This window comes from Crocodylus porosus, unplaced genomic scaffold, assembly GCF_001723895.1.
Source record: "Crocodylus porosus isolate Cpor-Errol unplaced genomic scaffold, CroPor_comp1, whole genome shotgun sequence".
In the NCBI taxonomy this organism is placed as follows: Eukaryota; Metazoa; Chordata; order Crocodylia; family Crocodylidae; genus Crocodylus; species Crocodylus porosus.
The window spans coordinates 89,642,501-89,657,631 of NW_017728943.1; the positions used below are offsets into that span (position 1 = coordinate 89,642,501).

At 42.7% G+C, this 15,131-nt stretch overlaps 1 protein-coding gene across 1 annotated transcript in view; it reads right to left on the reverse strand.

Annotated features, from left to right (window-relative positions):
- The window catches only part of KIF26B (kinesin family member 26B), a 330,600-nt gene that overhangs the window by 173,869 nt on the left and 141,600 nt on the right, over positions 1-15,131 (reverse strand). Inside the window, exon 4 of the mRNA XM_019548609.1 lies at positions 1,101-1,284. Within this exon, the coding sequence (XP_019404154.1) occupies positions 1,101-1,284 (184 nt within the window). The remainder of the gene's footprint in view (positions 1-1,100; positions 1,285-15,131) is intronic.

Below are 15,131 nucleotides of genomic sequence, written 5' to 3' on the forward strand. Positions count from 1 at the left end.
CTGCCACCCCAGAATCCTGGCAATTAAAAATAAATAAATAAATAAGCCCTGCACTTAATGACTCTGGCAGTGGCAATCAGGGCCTCTGGCTGCCCTGACTGGTGAGTATAGGAATTTTTTTTCCCTTTTTTTTCCCCACTTGCTGTGAGACTGGTGCCAGTTGAAGCACCCATCAGGAGCAGCGGGGGATGACTCTGCCAAGAGCCCCCAGAGCCCCCACAGCCACTGCTACAGCCAGTGAGTATATGTTTTTTCTTTTTTTTTTAAATGCTAGGAGGCTGGGGTCAGGCAGGGGATGGGGATTGACAGGGCAGCCATGGAGGCTTCTCCTGCAGCCTCCCCTGACAAGGGAAAGGCAGACACAGCCAGAGGAGCCATGGGAGAACCTGCAGCCACCCAGCTGTGCCTGCCGCTCCCTGGCCAATCCAAATCTCCGAATCTCTCTGAATCTTTTCTGAATTGATTAGGAAGATTCGAATTTGATTCAGACCTTTTAACGGGTCTCCTGATTCAGTTCAGATTCAGAGACTCAGGCTGAATCTCCTCCAAATAGAATCAGCTACCGAAACTTCACACAGCCCTACTATTCAATCCCTATGTGCACTAATCAGCTATTAGATAAAAGGGTCAAAAAGTCCTGCTGAAGCACCTGAGCTATACAGACGTTGAGCAAGCTGGGTCCAACTAACGTGATGCCTCTTCTGGGTATGTGCTGCACTCAGTGTGGAGGCACACTGAGCTTAAAATAAAGCTCTGTTTTTTTCCCCTCCCACATCTGTAAACAGCCACAGAAACCAAGCTGCTTCAGATATCCTGGTGAATATGATGTGTCACTGCTCCCACTAGTGGTAGCTGGAAACCCATTACGTTAACATAGGATTAAGTCTCATTCACTGAATATGTGTCAGCTCCTGCTTTATTAAAAGGTTGCCTGTAATAAACAGCCAATTTCATGAGTCCTTTCTGTGAAGTCTGATAACAAATTTGAGTGGACTACCAAAAAGAAAACACAACAGCCCTCATACTCTGTTAATGTCTGGCATGGATATACTTCCTCTTTTCAAAGAAAAAATTGCACTAGTGATACTTTTAAGACCTACCTTGCCCAACCCTGGAGTGTCTTTTACTTTGCTGACTGCCCTCAGCAAACATGGTGGTGCTGGGGGTGGGGAAGTCTGCAGGATACTGCTGAAGCTGGTGGAGAAGAGAGGAGAGTCAGGAACAGATGACGTAGATGGCCGATGTTTCTTCTTTTTAGAAGAAAGGTTCAACTTCTGGGCAGCTCTGTGGGGAAAAAAATGACAAGAGTGAGGTATAAAAAATGACTTCAGCAAACAATCAATTATTATTAATGTATTTGTACCTTCACATGTACAAAGACTCCTCAGTTTTGACTTCATTGACCCCAAAAGCTTTAAAGGTCTCATTTACAACCATTTCTTACTGGCATAATTGCATTGGGTTTGGTGATCTGCAGTAAGTGGGATCAGAATTAAGCACCCCTACCTTGTCACTGTATTGTCCTCCAATTTAGTCTGCAGGAGCTCTCCTGAATCTAAAGTTCAATAATTACTCATTCAGCCATTTATGTTATAAAATAAAGCTCTATCAATTAAATGTTTTGCTATTTGTGTTCACAAAGACTCATTTGTCACCCATAAGCTTTTGGTTAGAAAAAGAGTATTTGTGGAATTTTTGGATGTAAGTAGACACTATTATGTTAATTATGATGAAATGTTCAGGTGAATTAACTGGAGTGTAAGGAGCCTTGAACTAGTTATTTTAAAATTCTCACACCTCATAAAACATGAATCAGTCTGAAATCTGAACATGTGGTGACCCAAGTTATGCTTTTTGCAAGATGGAGAAACTAGAGTTGTATTAACAATTTAGTAAATTAAATCAATTAGACCTTGATTTAGCAACTTAACATTGAACAAGAATGCTGTTGTTTGCCTACGCTCTGAATCAAAAAACTAAAGGGTTTTTGTACATTAGAATGACAGTTTTATACCCTGTTGCAATTTAAAAATAATTGGTCTTTTTTTTTTTTTATAATTTGGAAAGTTTTCTAATTTTGACAATTAAACTAGTCACTGGGATTTTGCTCAGACACCCTTCCCCCCCCCCACACCCATACATGCTTTATATTGGTGCCAGGTAGGCACCCAAAATCAGTAACAATGTTCACGTGAAACTTCATAAACTAATTAAAATCATTTTGCAACAAAGATTTTGAAGAGCCAAACGTGAGTCTATTCACACTCATCTCAGCTTTAAGCAGTTCTCATCTCTATTGAGTAATTTTATCTGTTAATCCCATTTTACCTCATAATAAATTAAGGCAGAGAGAAAACAAAGCCAATGCAGTCACTGACTCATTTTAGTCCTATATATTTATATAGGACTCTGTATATATATATACACACACACCAAGCTTCCTATAATCAGAGACCTGAAGAGGAATGTCTTGCATTGAAAAGCTTGTCTAGCTTTATCCCAACTACATAGTTGGTCCAATAAAAGAGAGCACCTTAAGAAATCCTTGCCTCTTATGTAATTTCTGAACCATCATGGCTACAACATCACTCTGCTAGTACTTTTCCTGATTTATCACCTAACCTTCCCTTTTATGACCTTTTCTGGAAAAATAAAGCCTAAAAAGGGTATCAACAAGAAATGTACCATTTTTTTTAGTTAAAATGTTCTTTTAACTATGAGTTGACTCTTGACTATGAGTTGACTATGTTTTACTTTGACATGCTCACTAAACGATTTATGAATCCCACTTTTTAATATGTTTCCTGGCCTAGCTATAGTCACATTTTTCTTTCAAACAAAATCTTACACAGCACACAAGTATGAGGCTGTGCACAATCTCAGCTATGAGCCTTAAAAAATCCACTGTTGTATGTACATGCAAACTCAACAGTCTGCTTTTAAGGATAGGTAACTTCTAACACCTCAGGCTAAATTACACCCTCAGTTTCACTCATACAACCCCATTATCTCAAGTCCTGGGTAAAAGCCAAACTCTCAGTGAGCGTATCTCCTGAGCAGCATTGTCTAAGTCAGTTGAGCCATGCTCTCTTCCTGCCAATTTACTGCTCTCCAACATCAAGTTGTTCCAGTTTCTATCCTGATTGCTTAATACCTATAAACTACTTCTTGAACCAATGAAGTCCATAGCTGACATTTTTCTAAAAGAACAAAAAACAGGAGGATAACTGGCCTTTTCAAAACCTTGGAACTATATCCTGTTTTGACAGTTGTAACCTTTGAGATGGCATTCAAACAGAAGAACCTGGATTTTTTTTTGGCCTGCAATGGTAAAATGTATGTAAGAGCAGCAACATGCTATATCTCTCTGCTTTATCCTGTTTTTTCCAAGGAGAGAAAAGTGCACTGTGTTATATTTGACTGTTTTACACTGTTTCTTTCAAGGAGACAAAAAATCAAAGGGAGGTGGACTATAGTAAAAAAAAAAAAAAAAAAATCTGTGACAGTCTCAAATCTTGCTAGTTTTGAAACGTGATCAAAAAAGCAGTAACTAGATAATTCCCCAAGCACTTCAATAGACGAGTATGTTTAAACTGGCTTTAGGCTGCCAGATGATAGTAGCTAGCATGACATTCATTTCTTTGAAAAGTGTATGCATGACAGACCTAAAAGGATTAGTAATGACAGCTAACCACAACTTGGTTGTGTAGTCCAGTAGGGAAGGCTGAGGTACCAAACCGCTGCTTTTAGGCATGTTAAGTTGATGGTACTGCCTCATTCACTCTGAGGGCCATGACAAATAGGAGTCTGCTAGATATCTACTTACATGTGATTAGTGGACAGGGCATAAGACTAGGACTCAAGGGACCAAGACTTAGAACCCAGCTCTGCTAATGACCATTTGCATGACCACAGGTGACTGAATGGAAGGAGTGACTTTCTGTACCCCAGCTTTTCCTTTCACCATTTACTTGTTCTGTCTGTTCAGGCTGTGAACTTTTTGATTAGGAGCAGTCTGCTTCTTGATATCTGTATAGGGTCTAGCACAACTGATCTCAGTTTGAGCCTCTACTCACTACTGACTTAATAAATAGTAATGGAAGTGTGGCTTGACATATAACCAGGAAGCTGATCCTACTCATATTGATCTAACTATCTCATCTGATCCCAGTGATCCAAGTATGTGTCCAACCCTGTACACACCTCTGCTGCTGAGGATCCCATGAACTGTTTTATACCTCTGTACAAACCAGAATGTTCATACTTATCTACACAGGGACACAAAAGGAAATTAATCCAAATTAACTTTTAAAAAGTGTCTTAAACTGCCTGAAACCCTTGGGTAGACGCTGTCCTTGGCCATTATTACAGTGGCTTTATTTTAAACTCAGCATAATCGATTTCTAAGTAATTTAAATCAATTGAAGTCTATTGTAATAGTGAATGACACGTTACTATTTCATAGTATCATAGTTAGGGTTGGAAGGGACCTGAGCAGATCAAGTCTGACTCCCTGCCATGGCAGGAAAGAGTACTGGTTCCAGATCCTAGCCACCCTGACTTTGAAGTAACGCCTCCCGATATCTAGCCTGTATCTACCCTCTGCCAGCTTTTGACCATTATTCCTGGTCACTCCTGGTAGTGCTAGGGGGAACAGGGACTCCCCCAATGCCTGCTGATCCCCCTGACTAGTTTGTAAACGGCCACTAGATCCCCCCTCAGCCTTTTCTTGTGGAGGCTGAACAGGTTCAGGTCCCTTAGCTTCTCCTCATAAGGCCTGTCCTGCTGACCCCTGATCAGGCGAGTGGTCCTCCTCTGTACCCTCTCCATGTTGTCCACATCCCTCCTGAAGTGCGGCACCCAGAACTGGATGCAGTACTCCAGTTGAGGCCTGACCAGTGTCGCATAGAGAGGGAGGATCACCTCCCTGGATCTGCTCAAAATGCATCTGTGGATGCATGACAAGATACGGTTGGCCTTCCTGACTGTGTCCCCACACTGTCGGCCCATGTTCATTTTGGCATCAATAATGACTCCAAGATCCTTTTCTACCTCTGCATTGACAAGAAGGGAGTTCCCCAGCCTGTAGGTATGGTGCTGGTTCTTCCGCCCCAGAAGCAGTACCCTGCGCTTGTCAGTGTTGAAATCCATCCTGTTCTCATCCACGCACCTCTGTAACCTGTCCAGGTCCGATTGCAGCCTATTCCTCCCTTCTAGTGTGCCCACATCCCCCCACATCTTAGCGTCATCTACAAATTTGAACAGGGTGCTTTTTACCCCTTCGTCCAAGTCACTGATGAAGAAGTTGAACAGTGCAGGCCCGAGGACCGAGCCCTGCAGAACCCCACTGCCCACAAACCCTCTAGGTCACCTAAGACCCATCCACCACCACTCTCTGGGTGCGGCCCTCCAGACAACTAGTGACCCATCTGACTGTGTAGGTATCAACGCCACAGTCTCCTAGTTGTTTAATGAGAATGGGATGAGAGAAAGTGTCAAAGGTCTTCCTAAAGTCCAGACAGACTATGTCCACCACAACACCTGTGTCCAAGGATTTTGTGACCTGGTCATAGAAGGCCACCAGGTTGGTCTGACAGGACTTCCCTCTAATGAACCCATGTTGGTTGCCCCTAAGCGTAATCTCCCCTGCTGGCCCCTCACAGACATGCGCCAGGATAATTCTCTCAAAAAGCTTACCCAGGATTGAGGTAAAACTAACAGACCTATAGTTTCCTGGGTCCTCCTTCCTCCCTTTTTTGAAAATGGGAACCACACTGGCCCTTTTCCAGTCCTCTGGCACATCGCCAGAGCACCAGGAGTGCTCGTAAAGCCGTGTCAGGGGTCCCGCAATGACCTCAGCTAATTCATTCAGCATTCTGGGGTGGAGATCGTCCGGACCTGCTGATTTAAATACGTCCAGTCGCTCCAGAATTTCCCTGAGTAGGTCCTCACTGACCCTAGGCTTGGGTGCACTTCCCCTGAGGCCTATGGTGGTCCCAGTGTGGGGGGTGACCTGGTCCCTGCTCAGAAAAATGGAGGCAAAGAAATTGTTAAATAGGTTAGGTTTGCAACGACCAGATTTCCTAGCGTGTCCTGCAGAGGCCCCACGTTACCCAGTACCTTCTTTTTACCCCCTGTGTATTTAAAAAAGGACTTCTTGTTGTCCTTGATCTGTGTAGCTAGTCCCAGTTCCATCTCCGCCTTGGTCTTCCTGTCCCCCTGCAACACCGAGCAACTGAGGTATAGTCCTCCCTAGTGATGGCCCCTCCCTTCCATTGGGTTTACACCTCCTTTAATGTAGTTTAAATAAGTATAAATAAACTACTTTAAATTCACACTACTAGTTAATTTGGATTAAATTTTCTTGGAAGTCCCTGTGTTAAAAAAGCCCATAGGGACTTTGTAAAAATTTAAGGATCAAGGCTAAAGGATGGGGGGAGTTGGGGCAACATGGCATGAATATTATGTTTAGTTTGAACTATCCCCCAAACTCCATGGGGATGGCTCCATGCTGCACCTGGAGGTGCTGCAATGAGTCCCTGCTGCATCTGTTCTGCCTGTGCAACCTCCCAAAACAGAAATAACATGGCTGCTTTAGCATGGTGTTATTAAAGCGTCCAAGCTCTCAAGAGGTTTGCAACACCTCGGGCATGTCTACACGTTCATTAATGCTCCCTAATTACTGCACATTTAGTTAAATATTTAATGAAGTACTAACTGAAGTAGTACTAGAACTAGTACTGAAGTAGTAACTAGAGTTACTGTACAGTAGTGCTGGCTCACAGTTTTTTTGTGATGCTTACTGCACATTACCTTAATAACACTGCACAGTAGGTTATTAGCACAGTTTTTTACCGCTGCGCTACTGCACAGTGTTATCAGGCTAACGTGCAGCAAGCATCTCATGTAGGCACACCCCCTGAGTCTGGAAACTGGTCAGGCAGTGTCATAGGCGGGGAGCATACATTATGCAGAGGGGGGTTGATATGGGCAGGTGTTCAATTTTAAACAAGGTACTGTGGAATCAATTACCAGCTTCCTTCCTGGAGGCGTAATGAAGAGGATAGTTGCAATGCTATTATTACCATAACATGAGGTGGGTGAGTAGGTGCCCTGATTGCTGCCTAAGGGGAGGGTGCCAAAAGGGCAAGGAGTGGAGGGACACCTCACTCAGGGGCTGCTGCCCGCCTGGCTATGTGCTTTCCAGCTGCAGGCAGCAGCTGGTGTAGGCAATATGCATCATAGACTGTGAGGCGTTTTGGAAATCATAGTTTTGTAGAGTGGCAGTGGAGTTCACTGATGTAGGGTAAGAACTGACCCTATTTCCCCATTTTTTGCTCCTGAAATGAGATTTTTTCTTGTTTTTTGGGGGGTTTTTTGGTTTGCTCTCTGGATACTAGCTTCAGCAGCAAAAAGAAAGTGTGAAAGTTCTTCTGGCAGCAGCGAACTTCACTGCCAGTTTAGAGACTCGAGAGCTATGATTCCCAGAACACTTTGCATTCCATGACACTGTGTAGATCACTGCTTGCTACTATTCTTGCACTGATAGGCAAGAAGGTGTTGAGGGAGAGGGCAAGAGATGACTGCTCCAGGCACATTTTTCACATTATGCCTCTGAATGGTACTTTCCAGAGTGGTGGTCCAAGTATTCCAGTTTGCCTTGTGAAAATTTCATTTGGACCCTGAATTCTCCCTCAGCCTGAAGAAGGGTGTATATGCCCAAAAGCATACAAAGAAGACCATTTTTTTTGCTATTATTTAGATGGTCTAATAAAAGATATCACCTCTGACCCATCTCTATCTTTACTCAGACCAGTACAGCTACAAGATAGATCCCTGAAACATGAAAGATACCATATTTTAGCCATTTGGAAAAATAAACTTCATTGCTAACCAAGAAAGAAGGATTTTTTTTTTACCTCCCTGTCTGCCTCTGAGATCATAAACCTCCAGGGAAGAAGACAGCTTAATCTGCACATCACAGAGCAATACTCTCACAAAAGGACTCTGAGATACCCAAATTCCAACCTGTACCTCCCCTGTGCAAAATGGAGTTTCTTTTCTACCTATGAGGATTTTTACAATCTTTGGATTCTCTGCAGCTTGAAGAAGGGTGTATGCGTCTGAAAGCTTACAAAGAAAGGAAATTTTTTGTTACTCTATAGTGGGTCTAATAAAAGATATTGCCTCTGACCCAAGAGCTTTGTGCAGCTGGACCTTGAAGTACTTAAGCTGTAGACACTCACTGGGGTTTATTAAAGAAACCAAGAAGTAACTGTTACAGGTACAAATTAGAGGGATTAGCTGTATTCTTTAAAAATGTATTCAGCGACAGAATAGAATAGAATAGAATTAAATGTTCAATTTTTAACATGGAATGAAGAACATCCTGGGGTGGACCCTATTTGGTCTATTCTATTAAAGCCATTCCTGCTATTCATTAATAATCTGAATACACATTCAACACTGACAAATACAGATTACTACACAGAGGAACGAATTATATGAACTACTGATACACATTGATGGCTTCTATATTAACTGTAGCTACTAATAAAAAAAGACCTCAGAATTAGTGTGGACAACTCAATAAAAACACAAACGCACTACACAGCAAGTTTAAACAAGTTCAACAAGTTGAAAGAAGCAGCTGATATGTAAAGAACGGGATACAGAAGAATACAAAAATACATACTGATGGCATGCCTTCACCGTGAAAGTTTTGGGCTAGGTCCTTGGCTGGTATAAATCAGTAAAACTCCACTGACTTTGATGCATTCAGGATATACAGTAGCAGAACTAGAGAAGAGCCAAAGAAGGGCAAAACAACCAGGGTATAATGGGGGAAAAGTTTCTTCTGATGAGATATGGGCAGTTTACTTTAGAACAGTAAGGTGACCAACCAGATAGCAGGAATGGATGGTAGACAGCGCATCAGTTGGATAATGTATGTAGTCTTTTTCTTAAAACAAGAATGCAGGGACATCCAATGACACTGAAGGGCCCTAATTTTAGGATACTAGAAAATCCGTTGTTTTTCCCCAGGAAACAGTTCATACAATGAAACATAACTAAATATGTGCAACTTACCATCAAGAGACATCTGTAATGTCAAGAGCTTGAATGGATGAAAAAAGAGGATTAGACAATTATGTGCATAATTAAAATATTATCTGTAGCTGTATTAAGCAAAGATCAAACCTGATAAGGGACATATACTCTGATGCTTCAGTCTGTAATCTACTTCTTCATCATCTGAGTTTAGGACAAAACTTCCTCAAGAGGCATAATTTTGTATAACTTGTCTTTGTGGGAAATCTACATTTTCCTGTGAAGCATTTTGTACTCAACATTCTTAGAAATATGACATCAGACTTGAGCAACCTTTGGCCTGTAATATCAGCTTCTATTAGAGAGAGTAAGAACTGGACTTATGTTCATTTTTATTTATGATTTTCATGGGAAAAAATCTCTCTCCAGCTGCAGAATTACTTGTACTTCACTATCTTTTTTAACTACTTCTAGAATGACTTTCTAACAATTCCATATTACCAATGCTCATTAAAAGCACAGATCCAATTATATTCCTTATTTTTATGTATAACTTCCATTTTAGAATAGCAATACTTCACAACTTTTCAAGGGGTGAGACTGTGAACACTTCACTTGTCTGAGTAACAGTTTGCTAAGGGTAGTACAGATTTCAGGCCCACAGAGATTAGCACTTACCTCTATTAGTAACACTATTATAACTACACATCTAGAAATGCACTGACTGCTGTGTATTAGTTCTGTATTAGAAAATGGGCCAAAATCCCATTTAGAAAATAGGCATTTGAACAAAACCCTAAATATTTTCTCAGTGAACTTCAAAAATTAACACAGCAACAAATTTGGAAATTGCTAGCTCCATCTATCTAACTAAATATAGCACTGTATTTAAATGACAGTTTTACATATGTCACTAGCAGTGGGTGCCTTGGTTTCTATGCACCTAGGTTAAGACTACTATGTCTGGCAATTCCTAGGCATCTCCAACTGGGCACTGAAAAACTGAAGGACTCAAATATCTGTGACCACATTATTGAAAATTTAGGCCATAGTTCTTGCTGTCATAAAAAACAGAATTTGATGATGTTACCGCATGCAATCTTCAAATGAGTCTTACTAATTGGTGCAATGCCAGAAAGACACACGGGAAACCTGCAGTTAGTTTTCATTTTCCAATTGAAATGTTTGCAAATATGCAGCTTATGCTGTGCTTTCTTCAGATTGTGTCTGGGATAAATGCATTCATTCTAAAATGAGTCATTGTGTCTTGCAGGTCCAGAAAAACGTAGTTTGAATGTAATTGTAATTAAAGTAAACAGTAAGATGATAATCACACAGATGCTGTACTTCTCTTTTCAGAGATCTCCAACGTGGGTCATGATCATTCTTTTTGTACCATATTAATTATTTGCATTTCTGAAGCTTCTACATAGGACAACCAGGATCAGGCTCTCATTGTGCTAGACACTATGGAACATGGTACATTTATGGCTCAGCCATCCTAATGGCAGTCTCAATAGCTTTGTAGGCTAGCAGTTCTTCCATACAGCCACTGTTTAGGGGGTTGCCGAACCCAGGACAAAATGCTGATTTTGCACTGCAAAGTCAACAGTGACACTGACATAAGCCATGTGAGAACGTGGAGAGTGGGAAGAAATGAATGAGATACGTTTCTCAGTGGTGCTCATGGATATGGATATGGTATACAGTGGCATAGACAAGACCTAACTTCTGTCAGTAACATGTTGGCTCCCCTCTTTACTAAGAACATAGGGAGGCACTAAATTAATACTATCCCCTTTAGTTCTGAGTGTGTGTTCTCGTGTCATAACTTTGTCTTTCTACTTTGCCTTGTGAAGCACTGAGGTCAGTGTTGGTGTTTAACAAGTTAATAAGTACTAGCATCTCGGCCCAAGGGGCCAGACTGTCACTGTACAATTTGCTCCAGCTAAAGAACGTAGCCTCAGTGTCCCCCTCCCCAAAGCATAACAGAGGATAAACTATAACTCAGTCTTGTTATGTGGAAGAAGCAACTCCTTCCTGGAGTAGTTCTCTCTTTGGGCCTGGGTGGAGAATGAATGAAAGATGGGTTCACTACCAGGGTTCCTTCCATTCTGTCACATTTCTGCCACACAATAATTTGCCCCTGCTTTCACTAATGCAGCTGGAGTTACAAACACTCACTCAAGAGAAGCAGAAAAACTATATACGCTGCTGCAATTCCATGTGCAGCCAAGTAAGTGCTCTGACAATGTAGCCCAATGAGACAAGCCAAGAATGACATAAGAATCCTGAGTTGCAAATTTCCTAGATTTATGGTTCCTGTCAGACACTTAATAGCTGCATTTAATTATTTTACAACAGCTTTAAAATCTGAAGATAATTTGAGCTTTCTGCTTGCACTGTTAAAGGTATCATAAATGTCTCTCTAGCACCTGGTAAACACTTGGACCTTATTGTTCTCCTTATTTTTATGAATGCATTCAATTTCATAGCAACAATAAAGATGGTACTTTGCAGCACAATTTTGTTTAATTCTTGGGTAGTGCAATGTTCATCCTTAGCCTTAGGCAGCATCATAGTGACTGGACTGCACAGGAGATATGCTACAATCAGACAGAAATTCCCTTTTGTGACTGTAATGTACAGTAATATGGGCCAAATCCCTTCAGTCCTTTTCTTAGGGCATGGCCCATGAAACTTAAGTGTTTCTTCACACAGATGATCTTAGTGGCATAGCTTGCTTCTGCCTCTTTCACTCATAAATCTATGTGTGCCTACAGTGGAGGTGCTCCTGAGTCACACCAGACTAAGCAAAATCATCATCTTCTCACATTGCAACAATTCGGGAGACAGGGAACTCTCACTGTTTACTCAGTCCTTATTGAAGCAAAACTCCCAGTTCTTGGAAAGAAAATCACAAAATGCTGATATTCTGTAGAAGACTATCCTAGATAACTAGTGTTCACCAGCAAAATCCTTGTAGGCTTACTCTGCAAATGCTGGGTTCCTCAATGTCCCACAGCTCCTCTACATGCCTTCTGGTCCAGTGACAAACCTACCTGCTTTTGGCAATGAAATTCCTAATTTTACTTCTTATGCCTTATGGCCCAGATTCAACCAGTTTTGAAGAAAGAATATAACGGAGGTACAAATAGTTCCATATCCAATTGTGTGAATACTCGTGCTAAAAGTGTGTTCATGGTTTAGAACTGGTTGTTAGTCCCTTATCTAGATGGCTTAATGCAATGGGCATACAAGAATGGCATGAAAGGAGCCAGGGCTTTACCACGTATCACCTGCTCCTCAGTAACTGCCTGTGTCCATATTCTTTCCCCAGGGTCAGTGGAAGGCAAAATGTGGTAACTTATACTTCTCTTACCTTAAGAACTAAAATACTATGCTTCAGTTTCCACTTACTGAAGAAGTGATAACTAAAGAAATAAACATGCTGGTTATTGATACAGGAACTCTTCTTCTATCTTTTGCCAACTTCTTCATGGCTATCCAGAGGAACAATTTCTTATCATGAACAAAAGAAAACTATTAATAATGTGGAGATACATAAAGACCAACTTGCCACATTGATCAAACATTCTATAAAACCGAGAAACAAGATTACCAGAAATCCCCACCCCCAGTTCCCTTTCCTGAAAGCACATTGATCTTATGTTATCAACTTCACATTCAATGGAAGCCAACCATGCCTGCTAATACAAAAATTGAAGAAACTAAGGCTCAGGGACTTTAAGTGACTCTGCTGCATTCAGGCGGTGTTTCCATGTGGGATGGTGGTTCTGGATTCTTGATTCAGTCTGCAACACACTGTTTCTGCTGCTCCCACTATTCTGACTCCTGTTGTCATCACTGTAAGGTTATGAAGTCCTGAGATTCTTGCAGAATAGCATGGGATTCAATACTGACAAGTGCAAGGTACTGCACCTAGGGAGAAAGAACCAGCCGCATACATATAGGCTGGGAAACTCCCTTCTCATCAGCACAGAGGCAGAAAAGAATCTTGGAGTCATTATCAATCTAAGATGAACATGGGCTGCCAATGTGAGGACACAGTCAGTAAGGCTAGCCACACCTTGTCATGCATCCATATATGCATCACAAGCAGGTCCAAGGAGGTGATCCTCCCCATCTATGCGACATTGGTCAGACGGCAGTTGGAGTACTGCGTCCAGTTTTGGGCACCGCACTTCAGGAGGGATGTGGAGAGCATCAAGAGGGTCCAAAGGAGGGCCACTTTCACGGTCATGGGGCAGCAGGGCAGGTCTAACAACGAGAGGCTAAGGGACCTGAACCTGTTCAGCCTCCACAAGAGAAGGCTGAGGGGGGATCTGGTGGCCATCTATAAACTTAACAGGGGGGACCAGCAGGGAATGGGAGAGTCCCTGTTCCCCCAAGCACTACCAAGAGTAACTAGGAATAATGGCCACAAGTTGACTGAGTGTAGGTACAGGCTAGATATCAGGAGGCACTACTTCACAGTCAGGGAGGCTAGGATCTGGAACCAACTTCCAAGGGAAGTGGTGCTTGCTGCTACTCTGGGGGTCTTCAAAAGGAGGCTAGATAATCACCTAGCCAGGGTCATTTGACCCCAGCATTCTTTTCTGCCATGGCAGCGGGTCGGACTTGATGATCTGCTCAGGTCCTTTCCAACCCTACCAATTATGAAACTAACCAGCCTGCCAGGCTCCCCTCAGATTCAGAAAAAATTGGCAACAGAGGAGTGACCATTAACACTACCACTGCTTCCCGCTACCAAATTTTTAGATACAAGGAAACCTGGCAGGCTGAATGACATGGCTCCATGGGCCAGATCTGGCCTGCAGGATACCTCCTGGCCTAGAATGAATATTGATGTTGTGTGATCACTAGAAGACACATTATTAACTTGACATCAAGGCTAGGGACAGATATTCAAAAAAGCCTGAGACTGAATCAATTCAATCTTTGCAGGTTAGTCTAACCTGGCTAGCCTGAACCGGTTTGCAACTGCACAGACATTCTCTCTGGACTGAGGAAGTGCAGCCCTCCCTTCCCTTCAATAGTGCTAAGCTGAGGTAGGGGGAGTGACCAGGCACAGGCAGGATGCTGTAATTAGAGAGGAGTGTAAACCCCAACACTGCCTGCAGTCCCAGGCTTTTCCCTGCTCGCTGCTCAAGGGGTGAGCATGTTGCCAGCCCTCAGCCCCCTGTTAGCACTCCAAGGCAAAGAGTGGGGGGCAGGGGGCAGTGTATGATACTGAGCTTTCAATCTCCCTCTCCCTGCTTCTTCATACTGTCTGCAAACCTGATAGGCTTGGGAGCCAGCAGGAAGCTGATAACGCAGCGTTTATCAGCCCATCAACAAAACAAAAGCCTCTCTCAGTAGCTCACGCTCTTCTTAAACAGCTTTTTTTGAAGGAAGGCATGGAAGGGCATTACCAACTGACCTGCTGATTAGCTCCAAAAAGCCCTAATTGGACACTGTCCTTTCTGCCTGCCCCAGTGAAATTGGAGACACACACACAGACACCTCTCAACATTAGCTAGCATACCACATGCCTAGGATCCATGGGGCTGGGGTCTGTGCTGTGGGAGATGGGAGGGAGGAGGAGGGGATACCTACTTGAGCAGTGAGCAGCAAGAGTGGGGGAGGAGGCAAGGGGAAGACAGGCAGATTCTGCTGTACCTGTAGTCTCTGACGGAGCTCTGGCCTGGGAGGAGAGGAGCGAGGCCAGCCCTGTTCTCTGGAGCAGACAGCACAGCCCAAGGCTGCAAAGTATCTGGAATCCTGGGGCACTCTGGTGTGGCAGCTGAAAAGTATATCTGTGTCACCGCTAAATGGTGTTTCAACAGTTGTTGTCGTAAATCTGTTCATGCTATGCAAGTTAAATTTATAGACCCCTCCCGTTTTCCGACGTAACGCATGCGGCTTTGACCAATCTCATTTCCTTCTATGACCAGGTGACCTATCACCTGGACAAGGGAGAAGAGATTGATATCATATATCTTGACTTCAAAAAAGCTTTTGATCTGGTATCCCATAATCACCTCTTGGCCAAACTGGCCAGTTGTGGCCTTGGCTCC